Source organism: Carassius auratus, chromosome 21, assembly GCF_003368295.1.
Source record: "Carassius auratus strain Wakin chromosome 21, ASM336829v1, whole genome shotgun sequence".
In the NCBI taxonomy this organism is placed as follows: Eukaryota; Metazoa; Chordata; class Actinopteri; order Cypriniformes; family Cyprinidae; genus Carassius; species Carassius auratus.
This window is the reverse complement of record NC_039263.1, coordinates 23,691,988-23,715,096: the sequence shown is the minus strand read 5'-3', so window position 1 is coordinate 23,715,096 and position 23,109 is coordinate 23,691,988. Positions and strand designations below refer to the sequence as shown.

At 36.6% G+C, this 23,109-nt stretch overlaps 1 protein-coding gene across 1 annotated transcript in view; it reads right to left on the bottom strand.

Moving 5' to 3' along the window:
* LOC113039139 (collagen alpha-1(XI) chain-like) overlaps positions 1–23,109 on the bottom strand; it is a gene marked incomplete at its 5' end in the record, with an annotated part of 61,330 nt that overhangs the window by 34,435 nt on the left and 3,786 nt on the right. The window contains 7 exons of the mRNA XM_026197038.1: positions 308–364; positions 679–1,119; positions 2,025–2,609; positions 3,387–3,500; positions 6,575–6,706; positions 19,099–19,261; positions 20,984–21,197. Coding sequence (XP_026052823.1) covers positions 308–364; positions 679–1,119; positions 2,025–2,609; positions 3,387–3,500; positions 6,575–6,706; positions 19,099–19,261; positions 20,984–21,197 — 1,706 coding nt within the window. The remainder of the gene's footprint in view (positions 1–307; positions 365–678; positions 1,120–2,024; positions 2,610–3,386; positions 3,501–6,574; positions 6,707–19,098; positions 19,262–20,983; positions 21,198–23,109) is intronic.

Sequence of the window (23,109 nt, the reverse complement as noted above, 5' to 3'; positions counted from 1 at the left end):
CAGGGGTGAATCCACATTCATCCGGAACAGACGACTGATCCAGGTGTCTTTCAAGATGTGTTTTTGAGCTGCCCGAACAGGTGCATGAATGTAAAATTGGACGGATGTGAAAGTGAGCGGAAGATGCAATAAATGCAAGACTACACTTCCTTGGGTTTGTGTCAATAAAGGGTTGTCGATATGCCAAACCACTTCAGGAAAAAAATCCAGAATGCAAGTAGATGCAGGCCCGGTGTGAACATGTTAAATACTGAGCCAAAACTTTGAAAGGATAGTGCATATGTATCATATAGTAAGTGACACTTACGGGTTCAATGATGGCAGGCTCTCCTTTCTGGCCTTTCTCTCCCCTCAGTCCATCCACCTTTGGAAACACAACCTCAATTTAATTCAATCCAGATCCAGTGTAGATATCAGTGTAAACGCAATATGGAATAGAGCAGGTAATAAACGAACAATTCTAACCAAAAATAAACTATAGGTCACCCTCAAGTCATTCAAAGCCTGTCTGAAACCCAAAGTGGGGAATTTTATTGCAAAGAGTGGGAGGTACATTATCCTTTTGTGTTAAACGAGAAGAAAAAGTAAGCCAATTCAGGTTTGAAACAACATGAAGAATAAAAAAAGAAAATTTTTTGGATGAGGTGAGCACAGAGGTGGGACGGAGCTGGAGATCACCTGTCCGTAGCCCTCGTCGGTCTCTGCGGGCAGTGCTTTGTCACCGTCGGTGTACAGGTCATCATAGTCATACATCTTCTCCAGTTCTGCGTCAGTGTAATCCGTGATGGATTCCTCCTTGAACCTGTCGATATCGACGGAATCTGCCTCTCCACCGATTCCTCCATGCCCACCGGAGGCAACAGACCCCGCCCCCACACTGGCCCCAGCACTGCTGGATCCGCCCCCAACTGAGCCACTTGAAGAAGCAGACCCGCCTCCAACAGAAACAGACCCGCCTCCAACAGAAACAGACCCGCCCCCGACGGACACTGAAGTTCTGCTGCTGCTAGCGCCTCCTTCCACGTTATAATCTCCCTCTCCGTATCCTTCTTCATATCCCTCTCCATAGGTCAGATCAAGACCCTCGCCGTAGTGGGTATCATCATAACCACCATCCACCTACACATCAGACAAACACAAGGCTTCAGACATCATAACCATTCACGACTCCATGTGTGTCAAGTGAACTTTATTTATATAGCTCTTTTAAAAATATGGATAGTGTCGAAGCAGCTTTACAATATTAAATAGGAAAATAGTGTGTAATAATTGATTCTCATATGTGTGAATATCACAAAAACAAAGAAAAATAAGATTACTTTTTATTTTTATGACCAAAAAGCACATATAGTTTATTCTTAGGGTTTTGCCCAGTATTTTAAGTGGTGATTGTCTATTTTTATGAATTGAAATGTATTATAACTTGGACATGTTCCTGACAGGCTCTGATTAAAAGAGAATGTTGCAGTAATTGCAATAATAAGCAAAACTTTATTAAAGACACGACTTAACTCCTGAGTTCAGTAAAATCCACTTCAGTAAAAAGGATATTAATGCACTATTATACTCAACAATGCAGTAATTGCAGTAATAAGAACAACTTGTTGCAAAACGTAGAAAATTTATTTAAAACATAGTAAAAATAAAATATATTAAATAAAATAAAAGGTATTATTTAATGTTACCAATAAAATCTATTATATCTGAATTAGACTCAATCCCACGTCGGTAAAAAACTTTAACTAAACTTCAGAAACTTCAGTAACAAAACAATGCAGGAACTGCAATAATAAGAAAAATACATAAATATACATAAAATATTTTAAAAGATCATTTAAATATCATTTAAAAAAATATATTTTAAGTCTGTTATATCTGAATTTGACTGGATCCCTGTAAAACATGATCTTATTACATTATACTAAACCCTTCATTATTATATAATATAATATTATTAATAAATCTTTATTAATTCTCACATAAAAGTGAAACTGTTTGGGATAACTAGTTCCAACTAAACTCACCGTGGGATAACTAGAGCTGGAGCTGGAGCCGGTGCTGACTCCAGAGCTGGAGCTGGAGCTGGAGCTGGAGCTGGAGCCGGAGCTGGAGCTAGTAATGACTCTGGTGCTAGAGCCGGTGCCAGAGCCGGAGCTGGAAACAGAGCCAGACGTTCCATTGTGAATGACTGTGACAGTTGAGTGCACTCTTCCACTTCCTCCTCCTCCTCCTGATGATGATGACGACGACGACGATGATGATGATGATGATGATGTAATGATCCGCCTGTCCAGGTCTCCTCCCAGTCCCAAATCCACCTCACCGGCCAGTCCGATCTCCACTTCTCCGCCGGTACCTGTGCCTGTGCTAGTGATGCTGATGGTCCGGGAGCCGTCAGGCGCCGAGGTCGACTCGTCATAATATGTGTCATATCCAGTCTCATATCCATCGTAGCCGTCGTACGGTTCCTCGCCAGTAGTCGTGGTAGAGCTGGAGGATGAAGAGGATGAAGAAGAGGAGGACGAGGAGCTACTCGAGGAACTGCTGGAGCCGCCTGTTCCACCACTGATAACCGATGTAACCACACGACCGCTATCCGGAACAGACACCTGGTCATCAAAGGAAAGAGACACTTCTTTAGAATAAATAGTTGAAAATGAATGATTTGATGAATGCACTGATTTCTTGATTCACTCTCAATTCACCGAATCCCAGTTAGGAATATTAAAGTTACAGACTAATGCTGGGAACTGAACTATTGATTCTTATTTTGAGTTGTTGTCCCACTCCACATTTTTAAATCAAATAATATATTTTAGCAATTATGCCATATTATGGAAGAAAATAATAAGCTACGGACATGGATTAATGTTGGATTAGAAATATGAAATGTAAAATATTTACTTGACCTAGCCTTATTATGAATTATGAATTATTTTGTTATAAAATTAAATTTTTGACAATTAAAAAAGCGGACATAAAGTAATACTAAAATATTAGATAAATATTAGAATATTAACGTAAAACTGAAAAAATTAAATTACAGATGTAGCCTAGGCAACTAACTGAAATAATATAAGCTGAAAATGAAGTAAAATAAGTAAAACTCAAAATATAATAAAAATTTATTAAAAAACTACAATACAATCAATTAAATATAAACAGAAATATATATATATATATATATATATATATATATATATATGTGTGTGTGTGTGTGTGTGTGTGTGTGTGTGTGTGTGTGTGTGTGTGTGTGTGTGTGTGTGTGTGTGTGTGTATAAAACTAATAAAAATGACAAAAGCAAAACTTAAACTAAAAAATAAAAGCTAATTTAAAAAGAATAAATACTACAATAGTACATAAATAATCCTTAAATAAGACTGACCGTTAGGTCTTCAGTTTCGGTTCCAGTCGTTTCATCGGTTGTCGTTTCTTCCCTCTTTTCGTTGTCCATGTCCTCATAGTAGGGATATTCATAATAGTAGTCATCCTCTGTGTTCTGAAGAGAAATGTAGAAACTAAGTGTTATTAGATTTTAAAATACTGTGTGTTTGCATGCGTTTTCTCCTTTTCAGCTTTCTTAGTTCTTTTGTAAGTGCGCATTGGTAGTTCACAATGTTCATATGATCATACACGGTACTCTCACAGCGTGCTAATTTAACCATTCAAGCAGCTGTCTTGATTTAACAGACTCAAATTTTCTGAGAAGAAAGAGCTGAGGGAAGGAGGGATTCCCTCTGACTGAGTCCAGCGGAAATCCATGTTCTCTCTTATCTAGCGAGAAAGAGAAGAACGCAAGGAATTCACCGTTCTGCCTCTCTCTCCTTAATTCCCACACATTAGCAACAGATAACTCATCACGTTTTCATCTGTAAAGAGGTTTCGCTGATAGTTAAACGGCAGACTTGGCTTTTGAAGGGCTGGTCAAAGGTGAATCAGGGTTTTTTCATATTGCCGCCCACACTCAGATTTACAGCTCCTGACACACACAAAACTGAAAAAGGTGAACGTGAGGTCAGCAGAGGGCTGTTTCTGTGCCAGCATGCTGACATCAAAGCTCTGAAAGATGTAAAGATGTCCAGAACGCACCACATGCTGCAGTCACCTGCATATCATTACATTTTACATTTTACAGACACAACTTTACCATATGTTGGCCACACCAGTTTTTCCGATCGAAAAGCTTTTTACGAATATTACTGACGAATATTACTGTTTTATTTTTTCGATTCTTGGTGATGTTTTGTTCATTTATGTTTCTGAATGTCAAATGGTAAATCATGAAGCTAGCAATAGCAAAGTCATGGGCTCGAGTTAGAGCTGAGAAAACATTTCAAGACATTTGTGAACCCAGCCTTAAAAAAACTGTACATTTTGGTGCATGCAAGTACTCCTGATGTGTAAAAAAATTCGCAGTCTTTAAAGATCCCCATTTTCACCATGTTTTTTGAGAATAAAATATTGCATAAATCCAGGCAAATAATATAAGAACAAACCCTTCAGTAAAAACCTTCAGACTATGGTTAGGATTAAAGCTGTAAACTGCGGTGCATGCAAGAAAAAAATCACAGCCTATTAAAAATTAAGAATTTTTTCCATGTTTTTAGGAATACGTGTTGTATAAAATCAGGCACTTGGTATATGAACAAACCCCTTAGTAAAAACTTTCAGAATATAGAAAGTTTGGTGTATGTAAGTGCTGCTAAATGGACAAAAACTTTTATATTTTGAGAAAACAACCTTTAAAGATACAGTATGTACTGCAAGTGAAATCTAAAAGACTGTAATATTCTGTAGAAAGTGCAATAAAACAGTATTTTAAAAGTATTTTGAATGTTTTATTTCTACTAGTTTGAAACAGCACATCATGAAAAATCTCAAAATTGACCAGTGCCTGAAAAACTAAGTTTTTGCCAATAAACAGCAAACTTTGAATCCACCAGAGACTCCAGCACTATTAACAAAGAGTGTAATTGGTCACATTAATATAAAGTGTGATTTTGCACCTGTCGTCTGCATTAAATTCAGCATTTCTCCACTTTTTGAAATTCTAGCCATTTGTTTTGCCCCGTGGTCAGTCCCACAATTCCCTTCAGCCTGCCTTTTGCTCGGCTCCCATAGAGAATCAATTGATAACGGTTGGTCATCTCTGTGTTATTCAGCTTAAACTATTTTCTCGTCTGTTTCACATGCTAAATCTCTCAGTCTTTCATTTAATGCCTTCTATTCCTCTCTCCGTATCTCTCAGAGGATATTGGCATCTGAGTGAACCCAGATGGACAGAGACTATGGAGAATATGAGCACTCAGTTGATCCCATGAAATAAAAATGGGACTTTTGTGGGTTTTAGTCCATCTCTTCTCATCTTTATGTTGTAACACTCATTTGACACATTTTAAATGTATAATATTTCTACAAGAAAGACTTTACGTAGTGACAAAATAATGACTTTTCTTTAAATATTTTTACATTATTAACACACAATTTTGTTAACCCAGCCTGAATTAACTGGAATTAAATATAGTAATATACAGTATCTATGTGATTTAAGCATCAAAAACACTAGAAAAGCATTAATTTTGAAATCTTATCTTGCCAAATAAATGTGAAATGGGATTTTTGTCTTCTCATATTTCTACGGAAAGACATATATATATATATTAATTAATAAGCATTTTATTTAATAAAATAATGTTTTTTTATTAATTGATTAATTAATTTATTTATTTAAATTTTTCACATTTTAAATATAAATGTAAGATTAGATTTGGAAAAACTTTTTTTTCAAATGCAGTACAAATGTACCTTTTTGTTTTCTTTTTCTTTTTTAAATATATCTGCACGATTTAACACCGAATCCCTTAGAAAAGCACAACTGGCAAAATCTGAGTTTAATTCATCACATAAATGTGAAATTTTTTATTTTATTTTTGCTTGTCGTACTTTAACAGAAAGACTTGAATATTACTTTAGCATTTAATTTAGTGACAAAATAATGTATTTTCTTTAAAAAAAAAAGGTACATTATTAATACAGTATGTCAGCAATACTGCACAGGAGAGGTCCTCTCCTCCCTCTATCTCTCTCTCTTTTCGTTTCTCTGACTGATGAGCTCATACGTTCGGTTGGAAAAATACACTCTAAACAGACAGCATGCAACTGGGTCTTTTCCGATGAGATGGAAAGAGCCATAAAGAATTAATACGCCTGAAAAACACGCACACGAGTAGAGGCATGTTTTATTACTCCATTCCAAATACTGTATGAAAGCTGAATAAATGTATTAATATTCAGACAGTGAGCGCTTTGTGCTGTCAGATATGCCAACTGTAACACCAAAACCAGATTCTATATTTACAGAAGAGAATGTGAGCAGCACTGGCACTAAATCATTGACCATTTAGGCAAGGGATCTTTGTTAAGTGCTTGGCTGATTTTATTTTTGATTTCAGATTTAAAAGAGCTTTGGTAAGATGTTCTTGAGTTCAACAGAGGTGAATCTATGCTGGTTTGCTCTTCAAGCGCTAAAGGAAATGAATCTTGGAGTAAGAACAGTATACTGTATGAACTTACATCTTTATCAGTGTTTGGGTCTTGGTTCTGGTGCTGTTCAGGTGCAGGAACCTCACAGTCGGGGCTGTAGTGCTCACAGTAATCAAACGCAGCGCGATAGTCCGATACAATCATCAACTGCTGGATGTCACCCTGGAAACAAAGAAATCAACTGTTAGAACTTCTGTAAAAATAGCACAAACAAATATGAAGGACTGAAACATCCTTGTGCTTGTTACAGGCCATGTGAGAGACAAATAAGACCAGCAGAGGTAGCAAAATTCCCATTCATTTGATGCAAATGACAATGATGCTGTGAGGGAAAGAAGTAGAGTCCATTCAATGCACCTTTAATAAAGAGTTACATCTTATACAGCTTACAATTTACTAACATTTACTAAGTATTGTGATTTACTTTTACTTTCCATAATGTTTTAAGGAGCCAGCAAGAGCTAGGGTATCAAAAAAGAGCTAGATAAAAATAATTTATATAATTCCAAAATGTATGCATAATAACGTATAATTTACATAATAATGTACTATCATTTTAGCAATAAAAAAATAACATATATACACACACACACACACACACACACACAATTAATTAATTAATTATAAATATATATTTATAAAATAATGTTAATTGATTTTAGGGCTGCACGATATTGGGGAAAAATGACATTGCGATATTTTATTTTTTGCGATATATATTGCGATATGAAATCTAATCTAATTTTTCTTGCAAATAAAAATGGGGCGAGCACACTTACATTCTCATTTTAAATGATTTAAACATCGACACAATCATGTCAATTGATTAATATGCGCGAGGGAGAGAGAGCAAGACAGCGCTCGTGTTGTCTTTCTCGTGCTCTCTCTCTCTTGCGCTCTCTCTCTTGCGCTCTCTCTCTTTCTCGTGCTCTCTCTCTTTCTCGTGCTCTCTCTCTCGCGCGCGATCTATCTCGCACGCTCTCTCTCTTGCGCTCTCTCTCTTTCTTGCGCTCGCTCTCTCTCTCGCGCGCGATCTCTCTTGCGCTCTCTCTCGCGCGCTCTCTCTCTTTCTCTGTGCTCTCTCTTGCGCGCTCTCTCTCGCACGCTCTCTCTCTTGCGCTCTCTCTCTTTCTCGCGCTCTCTCTCTCTCGCACGCGATCTCTCTCGCACGTTCTCTCTCTTGCGCTCTCTCTCTTTCTTGCGCTCTCTCTCTCTCTCTCTTTCTCGCGCGCTCTCTCTCTCTGCCCTGTTAAACTGACAGGACTTAAAAACACATGCAAATGATAAACTTTCACTCTATGATGGTTAAGCTGTGCAATTAATCCATGAATCACATTCGTCAAGGGCCGGGGAGCAGCTGGCCCATACAGTTAATGAATAACAGATCAACTACAACAGCCTACATCACACATCCTGCGATGTGACTATAGTGGGATCGTAAATCGCGATATCGATGCTTAAACGACACATCGTGCAGCCCTAATTATAATTCATTAAAACATAAATTTGAATATGATTAATTATGTAAATATTATTCATAAATGTTTCTGTTCTCATTATGTTTCCAACTGATGATTTGAAATGATGTTTTAATGCAGCACAGAGTCAGCAGGAATATGGTTCACTAATTAGTCATTCTCGTTTTATATAGCGGTTGAGTAAGTGAGTCCGATTACTTCAGCAACTGCTCAGACCGATTCGTAAGTGTTTGGAAAACTGCAGAGGTCCAAGAACTGTTAACAGAAGAAAAGAATAAGAGCTGTTCTTGGTTTGCCAAACCTACCATTGAACTGTATACTAATGCATGAAGAAACATTGACAACAATCGCACAAATATGATGAGTCTTCATATGAAGCAGAGTCAAAACAGCATTATGTTAAATTGATCTAAAATTCAAAGCACGCATAGAAACAGGAGAGAAACAGCTGTGTCCTTTCATTCAATAACCATGGGTTTTGAAAAAATAATGAATACAGTATGGAAAAGGGATGAAACACCTGTTGCAATAGGACAGGAAACACACACACACACACACAGTGAAAGTGGGTCACAGTCTGGGAGGAGAGGGTTGAGTCAGAACCTGAGCAGACGCCAAAACTGTCTGATTGAATTAGGGCACAATGACCAGCACCTGTACACTCACACACACACACACACACACACACACACACACTACGAGAGAGAAACATTCCATTACCATCTGAAAAGGTAATTCGTGTTTGACTGACTTTACAATATGTGCTCACTGCAAAACAATAATCCACTTGTCCATAATTACTATAATTTGTGAGCATTTCTCTCTCATTTCCACATGCACAAAAACGTACACAATCCTTTCGGTTATGACCACAATAATCTGCTTCATGAACAAATGACTCTTTCCCATAATGCACTGCCAAGTTGATTGTTAATGCTTGTTATTATAGTTAGAGTGTTTATAACAGCAATTGGTTTTGGTATATTCAGCGATTTTTAATTGAAGTGATATTTTTAGTTCATTTTGAGGGTTAAGAGTTTTTCCACTTATTGTGTGTGTGTGTGTGTGTGTGTGTGCAACTGAATTAATAAAGTGTGATTTATTCAAGAGCTGACATTGCATCATCACTTTCAAAATACTATTATTTCAATCCGTTTCTAAATGGCACTGATTTATTATACCAGTCAGATTCATATATCAGTCTAATCGGTGATTCTTCCTTGTTATACACGCGCTAATACACATTTTTCCCACAGCGATCTGAGGAAACTTGTACAAGCAGGCGGAGAAAATGTGTGCAAAGTGAGTGTGAACTCAGGAAGATGAATGTCTGGAACTGACACGAGTTTAGAGTCAAACATGAAGAGACTAGAGCACACAAACAGATTATCTAATGAAGGAGATCGAAATCATCACGGAAAGACAAGACAAAGAGACAGAGAGAGAGAGAGACAGTCGTGCAGAAGGCTCTCCAGGCTGTGTGGAGATTTGGCTGAGAGAGTGACCAGACAGAGTCAGCACAGCAAACACAAGAGCCACAGAGAATACTGCAGAACAAAACGCTTCTGGAGCCGAGCAAACAGCTGAACACAGAGCTCCAAACTGCATAACAGAGAGAATTATGGGTACTTTTGTTCTCAGGGAAACGTTGGTGCAGGGTAACATGCTTTAAGTTCTGCTTTAAGCAAAATATGTTCAGCAAGGATGCATTAAATTGACTAAAAGTGACAGTAAAGATATTTATAACATTACAAACATTTCTATCTCAAATAAATGCTGTTCTTTTGAACTGAATTATCTTTATGACAATTACCTTTAGCCATATAACGTAACATGGGAAATCCAGGAGACATAATATATATATATTTTTTTAATAAACAAATGCAACATGGAGCATTATATTACACTTTGTGTAAAAATAAAAAACAAAAAACAACAACAAAAAACAGATTTTAATTTAATAAAAACAATTGTTTTAATGAGACAGATGGGCCTGCATTATGAATCTTTATGCATGTACTTTGCATGCAAATGAGTGCCTGCAAATTAGATTATTAAATTATAGCTTATATTCAAAAATGCATGTAAAATGAAATTAGCATTTCGTTCTTGTGTTTGCACAAAAAGTTTGGCTTTTTTTATTGTAAAAATTACTTTTATTCAACAAGGATGCATTAAACTGATGAAAAGTGACAGTAAAGACATAATGACACAGAAACTTTCTGTTTCACAAAATGCTGCTCTTTTCTATTCATCAAAGTATCCACAAGAAAAAAAAAAAAAAAGCATCATGGTTTCCACAAAAATATGAAGCAGCACAACTGTTTTTGACAAATCAGCCTATTAAAATGATTTCAGAAGGATCATGTGACACTGAATACTGGATTGATGATGCTGAAAATACAGCTTTGATCAAGGAAATAAATTAAATGTTAAAATATATTTAGATAAAAACAGCTATTTGAAATTGGAATAGGATTTCTTAATATTCCTGTTTTCACTGGATTTTTTTATCAGGTGAATGCAGCACTGGAGAACATAAGAGTCTTCTTAAAAAAAAAAAAAAAACAGTGTAAGTAGCATCAGTGTCTTTCCTGGTTTCATTCCCTGTTTTTGTTCTCTTTGTCCCTCGTGACATTTTCCTAAAGCTTTACTGTAGGAACAATGATTGTAGTCATTTCTCGCTGGCTGTTGCTCTGGATTGTTTGCCAGAGTAAACATGTGTTTGAACTTGACACCAGATTCAGATCCAAAATCCAGAGTCTGCTTAATCCACACACACTTCAACCCTTTCAAACCGGCCCAACACACACACACAGACAAATCTACTATTCTTAACATAAACTAAATATAGTCACTGAGTGCTAATTTGAGCACAAGCTCTTATCCGAAGCAAATTACATTGACAAGTAAGCTTTTAATTATTATTTCACCACCATCAAACACATTCAGATGAGCCCTAACTTTAAAATAAAACTTTTGGCAGTTCTAGACAATACATAGTCCTTTATAAATCCCTTGAAGCTATTATTAATCACACTCATCCTCTTCTGCTCATAATCTAAAAATAGTACAAACTGAACCGGCTGTCTTCTCTAATACTTATTTCTCCGTCATCTGCAAATATTTGAAACGGGAATAAATCAGGTCTGTAAACCGATCCCTTGGACTTTCCACATTACTCCAGATTTGAACACACAATATTTCTGTTTGCATAGCGTGCGAGGAGAAGAGGAGCAGAACAGACAAGAGGAAAGAAGAAACAGAGGTGTACGAAATCTATTCTAGGATTTCTGTGTGTCTGAGAGAAATTGATCACATTAATGTGGGACAGAGAGAGGGAGAGAGAGAATAATAGACATTGCTTTGTCAGCAGCATTGAAATACGAGCGTCTTTTTCCCCAAAAGCTCTCCACATCTCTCTCTGGAGTCTGAACTAACTGTTTGAGCAGCTGCCTGTGGTGACGTGCACAGCCAAAACACTGCACACACACACACACACACACACACACACACACATAGACACTTTTGAAATGTTTCAACACTCTAACAAAAATTAGTCTCAAATGGCTCCAGTCAACAGAAGGGGGCGATATACAGCACTGCTGCAAATGAACAAAAACGGAGGAAGGATCCCAGACTTCTTCTGGTAGGGAGCCCAGAGTACAACACGTTCCCTTCAGTACTTGAAAACATCTCGATTCCTCGTTCTGTCCATATTTCATTTTGCATGTTTACACACACACACACACACACACACACAAGTGCATGTACTGCACACACGCATTGGATGAATCTCATGAAAACATGTCTGACTCATACTACAGCTGTAGTCACTTGTATAAATTATTAATTAAATTATTCTCTTATTTATATAATACTATAAATACAGAAATTACAAGGATTATAATGTATAATATTATTAAAATACATATTATTATGCATATGCATTATATTTATACATCATGTTTTATATACACACAAATTATATAATAAATGATGACCGCCATCAGTTCGTAGCAGTGAATGAAGATGTATCATATCGATCACAAGTGCAGTATGGAGTACCTCAAGGCTCAGTTCTAGGGCCGCTACTCTTCACGCTTTATATGTTACCCTTGGGAGATATCATCAGGAAACATGGTGTTAGCTTTCACTGTTATGCTGATGATACGCAGCTTTATATTTCCTCGCAGCCCGGTGAAACACACCAATTTGAAAAACTAATGGAATGCATAGTCGATATAAAAAATTGGATGACGAGTAATTTCTTACTGCTAAATTCAGAAAAAACAGAGGTGTTAATCATAGGGCCTAAAAACTCTACTTGTAATAACCTAGAACACTGTCTAAGACTTGATGGTTGCTCTGTCAATTCTTCGTCATCAGTTAGGAACCTAGGTGTGCTACTTGATCGCAATCTTTCCTTAGAAAGCCACGTTTCTAGCATTTGTAAAACTGCATTTTTCCATCTCAAAAATATATCTAAATTACGGCCTATGCTCTCAATGTCAAATGCAGAAATGTTAATCCATGCATTTATGACTTCAAGGTTAGACTACTGTAATGCTTTATTGGGTGGTTGTTCTGCACGCTTGGTAAACAAACTACAGCTAGTCCAAAATGCAGCAGCAAGAGTTCTTACTAGAACCAGGAAGTATGACCATATTAGCCCGGTCCTGTCCACACTGCACTGGCTCCCTATCAAACATCGTATAGATTTTAAAATATTGCTTATTACTTATAAAGCCCTGAATGGTTTAGCACCTCAGTATTTGAATGAGCTCCTTTTACATTATACTCCTCTACGTCCGCTACGTTCTCAAATCTCAGGCAATTTGATAATACCTAGAATATCAAAATCAACTGCGGGCGGCAGATCCTTTTCCTATTTGGCGCCTAAACTCTGGAATAACCTACCTAACATTGTTCGGGAGGCAGACACACTCTTGCAGTTTAAATCTAGATTAAAGACCCATCTCTTTAACCTGGCATACACATAACATACTAATATGCTTTTAATATCCAAATCCGTTAAAGGATTTTTAGGCTGCATTAATTAGGTAAACTGGAACCGGAACACTTCACATAACACCGTACTTTCTACATCATTAGAAGAATGGCATCTACGCTAATATTTGTCTGTTTCTCTCTTGTTCCGAGGTCACCGTGGCCACCAGATCCAGTCTGTGTCCAGATCAGAGGGTCACTGCAGTCACCCGGATCCAGTACGTATCCAGACCAGATGGTGGATCAGCACCTAGAAAGGACCTCTACTGCCCTGAAAGACAGCGGAGACCAGGACAACTAGAGCCCAGATACAGATCCCCTGTAAAGACCTTGTCTCAGAGGAGCACCAGGACAAGACCACAGGAAACAGATGATTCTTCTGCACAATCTGACTTTGCTGCAGCCTGGAATTGAACTACTGGTTTCGTCTGGTCAGAGGAGAACTGGCCCCCCAACTGAGCCTGGTTTCTCCCAAGGTTTTTTTCTCCATTCTGTCACCGATGGAGTTTCGGTTCCTTGCCGCTGTCGCCTCTGGCTTGCTTAGTTGGGGTCACTTCATCTACAGCGATATCGTTGACTTGATTGCAAATTAAAACAGACACTATTTCAACTGAACAGAGATGACATCAATGAATTCAATGATGAACTGCCTTTAACTATCATTTTGCATTATTGAGACACTGTTTTCCAAATGAATGTTGTTCAGTGCTTTGGCGCAATGTATTTTGTTTAAAGCACTATATAAATAAAGGTGATTGATTGATACATACATATATATATATATATATATATATATATATATATATATATATATATATATACATATATATATATATATATATATATATATATATATATACATATATATATATATATATATATATATATATATGATTTATATATTTATTGCAATAAAAGCCTTTGAATGTGAGAGGATGTTTTTATTACATTGATGAATATTAAATAATATATATTAACAGTGTATATACAAATAATATTAGAATTAAGGCACAATAATAATATAATAATACATATACAATTATTAGAATTATAATAATATTATAAGGATGCATATTATAATCTATAATGTATACACATACATATTATACTCTATAACATAAACACACACACATATATATATATATATATATACATATATATATATATATATATATATATTAATTATTCAAATTCAAATTTAATAATACTACTTACATATGATGCTTAAAGAAAATGAAACCTTTATGATACGTATTTGACATTTTATTTTTTTTTTACATTTTTTTTTTCATTTAATTTCTGGATTAGCACGGTGACATAATTTTCATGGCATTCTTTTGTGTAATTCTGAATATACAGAAAAGGTTAAACATGTTAAAAACAGTTTTTTGGAGTTTAATATGACCCAGACATGTTCATGACAGTTTGTGTTTGATTCAGCCACACAGACACACTCGATCCGGTCTAATCACAGTTTCAAACCTCGAGGACTTGTACTTATTAGGTTTGTTTAAAAATGACATCATCGCAGCTGCTTATGACCTCATCAGCCCAAGACACGGGAATCAGGCCGCATGTGATCCGCATTAGAACACGGACTCACGCTGTGGGAGCGATCGCGGAAGATTTTAACGAAGCTGCATGAAACGCTCCACAAGAGCGACGGAATATCCGTGCGGAAACCGCAATCGCCACATGCAGACGCTCACACGTGTGACGGTGTTCACACACACACACACACACACACACAGATCCAGGCAGTGTCTGGCCATTCTCAAGAGTCAAAAAAACCAACCACAGAAACCTAGCCATCCAATGACGTGAACACACACACAGTGGCAGCGTCTGGAGACCTTTAAGATCTTTGCCAAAAGCAACAAGCATGTCTACCACTGCATTTTCCCTGCGTTCCTTTTGTCCACCAACCCTCCGTCAGCATTCACTCCTTCATTTCTCCTTTTCTCCATCATTCAACTCCCCTTTCACTTCTCCATTTGATTATAATGCCATATCTGGCCCTACAGCAAACGTTTCTTGGTCTTGAAATGTTCAGCTTCCTTAACTGCAGCATTGAATGATGGATTATTTAAACTATGTTTTCACGAGGAACCATTATAAAGTTTGATTTGGAATGCTGGAAACTACTGAACCAAAAAATCTGTGCAGTGTTTCTTTAATGTTCTCCCTCATTCAGCCTGGGAAAGTTTAGTCACCTATTTACATACAAAATCATATTTAAATGTGCAATTAGAAATTTAAGCAGCACCCAATTGAATGGCAAAATATGTAAACAAATATGTAATTTACTTGACTATTTGGAAATTTTTGAAATAAGTCTCTTACTGTATTGTAATCAAGCCAGCATTTATTTGATCAAAAACACAGTAAAATCAGTAATATTGTGAAATATTTTTAAATAAATGTTTTTCTTCAAACTATTTTAAAATAAAAAAAAATCCTGAATTTTCAGCATCATTCCTCCAGCCTTCAATGTCACATGATCCTTCAGAAATCACTCTGATATGCTGATTTTCTGATCAAGAAACACTTCATATTATTATCAATGTTGAATAATGTTGTGCTGCTTAATATTTTTGCGGAATTTTTTTCAGGGTTCTTTGATAAAATTTTAGAAAAACCAAACCATGTTGAATTTTTGTAACATGACGTCTTTACTGTCACTTTTGATCAATTTAATGCATCCTGACTATTAAGTCCCGCCCACTTTATTTTCTACACAATATTTCATTCCACTCAGAAATGCAGCACATAATAGAAGTTAAATGTGTAGTGAATGCAGATTTATGTCATGTCATCTCTCTTGACTTTAGAGCTGCTGTTGTCCTTCTTTAAAAGAGAAACTCTAAACATTCAGCATTTCTTTCTTTGAATACCTTTCTTCCTCTCTCATTTTCTCTTTCAGTCAGGGGAGACAGAATGATGATACAGATCAAGCAGACGAGTGCAATGGGTGACATGTGAATCATGCTGATTTCAACCACACGTCTGTAAGATTTGAGAAATTCTCCCACACACACACACACACACACACTTCTGCTGACCTGTACGTGTGCTGTGGAAACCCCCTCAATGATGTCATGAGACATGAGCTTCAAACTCCTCATTCTGACCAGAACTTTCCACAAAAACATCACCTTTTCCTCCGTGAGTGAGATATTTCCATCTGATACAAACCTAAAACTGATAACAGTGAGATGCTGCAGGAGACTTCACAGTCTACATTCAGAATGCTCTACAGTGCAGAAACTCACTATAAAAAAATATATATTTTCACCTCAAAATGTCACATTTAATGTGTTACTTGCTGTTTCTTTGTAATTATTTGTGCAACAAAGGCAAGAATTTAGTTTTTACATTAAAATAATAATAATAATAATGAAGCAAACAGTGCTTTCCTATGCAAAACTCTCTGCTACAATTAAAGGGTATCATTTATCATTTTATTATGATGGTAGCATTAAATGAGTATGAAAACATATTAAATATTGAGTGCATTTTTAACTAAACAGAACTATTAACAGTATATCACTATTTTCCATTAAAGCCCCACAAATTAAGTTTATTATTTACAGTTAAAATGACTCATCTGCCATGTCGGCTGAAATCACTGAGCTCATCCCAATGCATTCTGGGATTGTCTTATCTATAAAGTATACATGCTGTCGATTTCATCCAAAATGAAAGGTATAATTAGAAAAAGTGTGACTATGATGCAAAAAAAAAAAAAGTTGTCTAAGTAGGAAGCTCACACAGTTTTTGGAACATGCAGTATTTTATATCATTTTAAAGAAACACCTAGGTAAATTTAAGCACTTACAGTAAATCCAAATAAACCCAACAGGTCAACTTAATGCAAATAACACAACATCTAATGTATGCTTTTTGTTCATTTCCTCTCTTGATTTTGAGATTCCCTCTTATTTCTCTCTGTCTTTTGTTCTCTCTATCTTTCTGTTTATCTTAGTAAAATGTGTCAGCATTTAAGGGAATTGAATTACACGTGCAGACTCTGAAATGAAATATGAAATTTATTTTCTGTGTGTATACGACAGGGGTTTGGTTAAGGTTCTGTGGTGACTCTGTGTCTCGCTCTGTGGAAAAAAACACGCACCTCTTTCCATTTTCTCCAAACACTTGAACTTCAAACAGAAAGGTAGACCAAACCTTAAAGACACATCAGCATTCCATGAACCCTGTGCGTCTGCGGTCAAAACCCTCGGGATGAACACTAACATTACCTACAGTCCTTCTGAATGACTCACATCCACTGACAGACCGTTCCAATCCCACAATCCTTCAGTTTTTTCTATCAAGACACTGAGATTAAACAAACAGCAAAAATTCAGTTTTCTCAGATGTTTTGGATTTGCATGTGTTTATAAAAAGAACTGCTTCCTGCATACTGCACTGCATTATTTATTTAGCTTTTTTGTCCAATATTGTGCAAAAACGTCTTAACTTTTGACTAATCTAACATAACAAAACAATTATATTCTAAAATATTTTCATTCTCTTGCAAAAGTATTGTATTTCTCAAGAAACATTGCATTTTCTCACAAAATATTTGCATTTTCCTGCAAAAGTATTGTACTTCTCTCAAGAAACGTTGCATTTTCTCCCTAAATATTTTTTTTACGCTCTAGCCAAAGTATTATGTTTCTTTTTAAGAAATGTTGCGTTTTCTCACAATATATTTTCATTCTCTCACAAAAGTATTGTATTTCTCTCAAGAAACGTTGCATTTTCTCCCTAAATATTTTTTTTATTCTCTAGCCAAAGTACTATGTTTCTTTTTAAGAAATGTTGCGTTTTCTCACAATATATTTTCATTCTCTCACAAAAGCATTGTATTTCTCTCAAGAAACGTTGCATTTTCTTGCTAAATATTTGCATTATCTCACAAAAGTACTGTATTTCTCGCAAGAAACATTGCGCTTTCACACAATATATTTGCGTTCTCTCCCAAAAGTACTGAATTTCTCTCAAGAAACGTTGCGTTTTCTCACAAAATATGTGCATTCTCTCGCAAATGTATTGCATTTCTCTCAAGAAACTTTGTGTTTTCTTGCTAAATATTTGCAATACCCTTACAAAACTTTGCTTTTACACACAAAATATTTGGTTTCGCTAACAAAATTGTTGCATTTCTTACAAAAAAACACAAATATCCTTTTTCCTCCCACCACCTCATATTAATTCAAACACAAAAGTCTTGCAAGCAAAACTAAAATTTCTCAGGAAAATGCAAACATCTTGCGAGCAAACACAAAAGAACTGAAATATATATTTTTTTATCCCATCTCATTTTTTATTATCACTATGTCTTTTAGAGGGCACACTGACTGCAGAAATAACATGAGTACTATGATATATCTTTCTGAGCAATATAGTCTGACCAAATACAAGCCTAACCACACTGCACATGTACTGTATACTTATTTTAAACATTTATGGTAGACCTGACCATTACACACACACACACAAGCACACACGACAGTCTATAAACCCTTGTGCCACAGGTTAACCCTACAATCTTACATTAGCACTACATAACCACAACTAGGTGCTAAACAAACATGCACACGTTCCTTTCTCACATCTCCACTGGACACAGTCACAGAAAGATGCTGAAACATTTCATCACCCAGTGAAGACCACAGACACATGTCCACAAATCCCTGCTAAAGACCCTGACAACAAGTACAAAGAAGCCCAGTTCAAATGAAATATATCTTCTACTGTATCTCAATTCTTACTCTCATCAAACTGCCATGAAAGAGCAATAAAGAAGCCTCTAAGGCAGAGTTCCTCAAATCTTGTCCTGGAGGGCCAATGAGCTGCAAAGTTTAACTCCAACCTTGATCAAACTCACATACTTGTGATTTTCTAATGATCCTGAAGACATTGATTAGCATGCTCAGGTCTGTTTGATTGGGGTTAGAAAAGTGGATGTCGTGCCCCAGATTTGAGGATCCCTGCTCTGAGGAGAGGTGAAGAACTTTTTGACTAATATTCTGTAGGAAAGACTCTGGAGCTGCGTCTTACCTCAAACACCTCCTCATCCAGGATGCGCGTCCCGAAGACCACGATGCCTTTAGTGTCGATGATGGGGTGAGGGCTTCTGGATAACGTCCGTGTCACCTTTTTCTTACAGTCCAAAACCAGAGTGATGCTCTGTTTGTGAACACTGATCGCCACACGGTGCCACCTGACAGAAACACACGCACCAATCAGGGTCTATCCATTTATCCATCCATCTATCAATCTAATGTATCCATCTATCATCTATCATCCATCCACCCACCCATATATCATCCATCCATCCATCCATCTATCTATCTATCTATCTATCTATCTATCTATCTATCTATCTATCTATCTATCTATCTGTCTGTCTGTCTATCTATCTATCTATCTATTTATCTATCTATCATCTATCATCCATCCACCCACCCATCTATCTATCTATCTATCTATGCATCTATCATCCATCCATCCATCCATCCATCCATCCATCCATCTATCTATCTATCTATCTATCTATCTATCTATCTATCTATCTATCTATCTATCTATCTATCTATCTATCTATCTGTCTGTCTGTCTATCTATCTATCTATCTATCTACTGTATCCATCTATCATCTATCATCCATCCATCCATCCATCTATCATCCATCCATCTATCATCCACACACCCACCCAACCACCCACCCACCCACCCACCCATCTATCTATCTATCTATCTATCTATCTATCTATCTATCTATCTATCTATCTATCTATCTATCTATCTATCTATCTATCTATCTATCTATCTATCTGTCTGTCTGTCTGTCTGTCTGTCTGTCTGTCTGTCTGTCTATCTATCTATCTATCTATCTATCTACTGTATCCATCTATCATCTATCATCCATCCATCCATCCATCTATCTATGCATCTATCTATCATCCATCCATCTATCATCCATCCATCTATCATCCATCCACCCACCCATCCATCCATCCATCCATCCATCCATCCATCTATCTATCTATCTATCTATCTATCTATCTATCTATCTATCTATCTATCTATCTATCTATCTATCTGTCTGTCTATCTATCTATCTATCTATCTACTGTATCCATCTATCATCTATCATCCATCCATCTATCATCCACACACCCACCCAACCACCCACCCACCTATCTATCTATCTATCTATCTATCTATCTATCTATCTATCTATCTATCTATCTATCTATCTATCTATCTATCTATCTATCTATCTATCTATCTATCTATCTGTCTGTCTATCTATCTATCTACTGTATCCATCTATCATCTATCATCCATCCATCCATCCATCTATCTATGCATCTATCTATCATACATCCATCTATCATCCATCCATCCATCCACCCACCCATCCATTCATCCATCTATCTATCATCCATCCATAGATCTATCTATCTATCTATCTATCTATCTATCTATCTATCATCCATCCATCCATAGATCTATCTATCTATCTATCTATCTATCTATCTATCTATCTATCTATCTATCTATCTATCTATCATCCATCCATCCATCCATCTATCTATCTATCTATCTATCTATCTATCTATCTATCTATCTATCTCTCTATCTACCCGAAGTGTCCCATCTGCACATGTGTTATTGATGTGTTTCTGCAGTGTTTATGTAGTCAAACAGGGCGTCACACCTGTGTCTGCTCACCTGTGCAGGTGTTGGCTCTACAGCAGTGTGATAGATTAAATATGTCGCACATCAAAACCAAACACACTAAATCTTAACCACACGTTACGTAACCAGCCCTAAAGTTTCCAATGTCAAGAAAATAATTCCTGACAGTGAAATACCGTGTCAAAATCACACACCATATTTCAAATGATCAATACATAGCTTGTGCACATGTTCTTACTTTCCGTCTGCCAAGTTGACGCCTCTGAAGAGCGGGTAGTCCTCCGGGCCGGGTTTGCCCAAGTGATCCTCATACAGGAAGACAGGAGAGCGCCCCACTTCCAGACCGAGCTGCTGGATGCCCTGTTCGTTATACACCGACAGCAAGAAGGACTGACTGCCTTTGTTCGGCCTCACCGTCGCCAAGATGGAGAAGTCCTCAGGAAACACGGATGCTAAAGAGAGAGAGAGTTATTTTTGAAAATCCAGTGTTTTAGGGGGTTTACTTGGCACAAAATATTGAGGACAGTGTGTGACAGAGCATTGCATCACGTCTGTGAGCGGACAGATGCTGACAGGTAACAAAGATAAAGTGTTTGACATGGACAAGAGCAGAATGGAAAACGGTTGGAGCTCTGGCACATCTTTGGGAAACTCTGTAACAGTGTGTGTGTGTGTGTGTGTGTGTGTGTGTGTGTGTGTGTGTTGATAAGAGTCTTGGATCTTCTAGGAGGGAGTATAGAGAGCGAGAGAGATGGACAGAGTAATGAGGAGAACAGCTGTTCCCTAAAAGACATTTTATTACTCTAATTCATCTAGCAGAGAGAGGTGGAGAGAACAAACAGAGAGAGAATCACAAGTACAAACAGAGAGGAAAATATACGGCAACATTCTTAAAGGAGCAGCTCAATGAAAAATGAACATTCTGTCACTGTTTACTCACCATAATACCAGTCCAGACTATGACTTTTTTTCTTGTGAGGAACATAAAATGAGCTGTTTTTAGGGAATCTCAGAGTTGACTCTTTTCCACACAATGAAAGTGAATGAGGACTATCGAGTTCCAAAGACACCAGTAAAGTATCATTAAATTTGAATTAAAGTGGTCCATTTGATTTGTGCACTATATTTTTCAGAAGAAAGTTTGGAGTCAGGAAGTTTTTTTGTTTTTGAAAGAAACTAATACTTTCATTCAACACGAATGCAACAAATTGACCAAAACTGACAGTAAAGACATTAATTAAGTTACAAAAGATTGTTACAACAGTCATAATTTCAATAAATGCCTCATGAGCAGCAAATCAGTATATTAGAATAATTTCTAAAGGATCATGTGTGTGTGATGATGCTGAAAAATCAGCTTTGCATCACAGAAATAAATTATATTTTAAAATAAATTGAAATAGAAAATAATTATTTAAAATTGTAATGATATTTCACAACACTGCAGATTATACTGTATAATACTAATATTTACTGTATACACAATTAAATACAGCTATGGTGAGCATAAGAGACTTCTTTTAAAAACATTACAAATCTTAGAGACCCAATTTTTTTTGCTTAAAAATGCAAACTTTCTGACAGCACCTTTAACCAGATAATGTATTTGCATTTTATCCTGACAGCAAACAAGACATTTATGTTCCCTTTTTTGGTAATTTCTGAAGCTTGAACGCTCCTTGTTCCTGTCTGGAAAAGAGCAGCTTTTAGATTGACACTTCTGGATGAACTGTTCCTTTAAGACTGAACTTTAAGTCCAGTCAAACTTTGAAAAAAAACAAATAAAGAGAAGGAAAAAAGGGCGAAATCAAACAGTCTCCTTCTAAAACGAGAAGAACAGACATGACTTCTCTCTCTCACACACACAACATGTGCCAAACAGATGCCCTTCGCCAAGACCTCTGGGAAAATCTTGGACAGGAAGTGAGTTTTCCAGTCATCCAAAAGACAAAGCATCCATACATAAGTGCAGTAAACACACCTGATGATTGCTGCAGTGTTTAGTGTTTATGCTTTGATCAATGGCACAGGTTTACAGTCCAGAACTGGATTTCACAAAGTTTCTAATGATTTAGAGAGAACATGTTACTAAAAACTCTCAGACAACGGCCTTCCTGGAATCCCGTCTCCATCGTCTAACTCCTCCTTTTTTCCTCTGTTTATGTCTGGGGATATTTTTTGAGTCTTCAGATGTGATTCTGCTCGAGTCACACCATTACAGACAGTCTGCATCTCTAAAAACCTCATAAAACACTGATGAGGAAATTTGAGGTCTGATCTGCACAGATTTCTGAATGTTAATAATCGGAGCTGTCCAAGAACAAGAACAGAGAGGTTCGTTTCTGCTTTCGTTTACATTAAGTG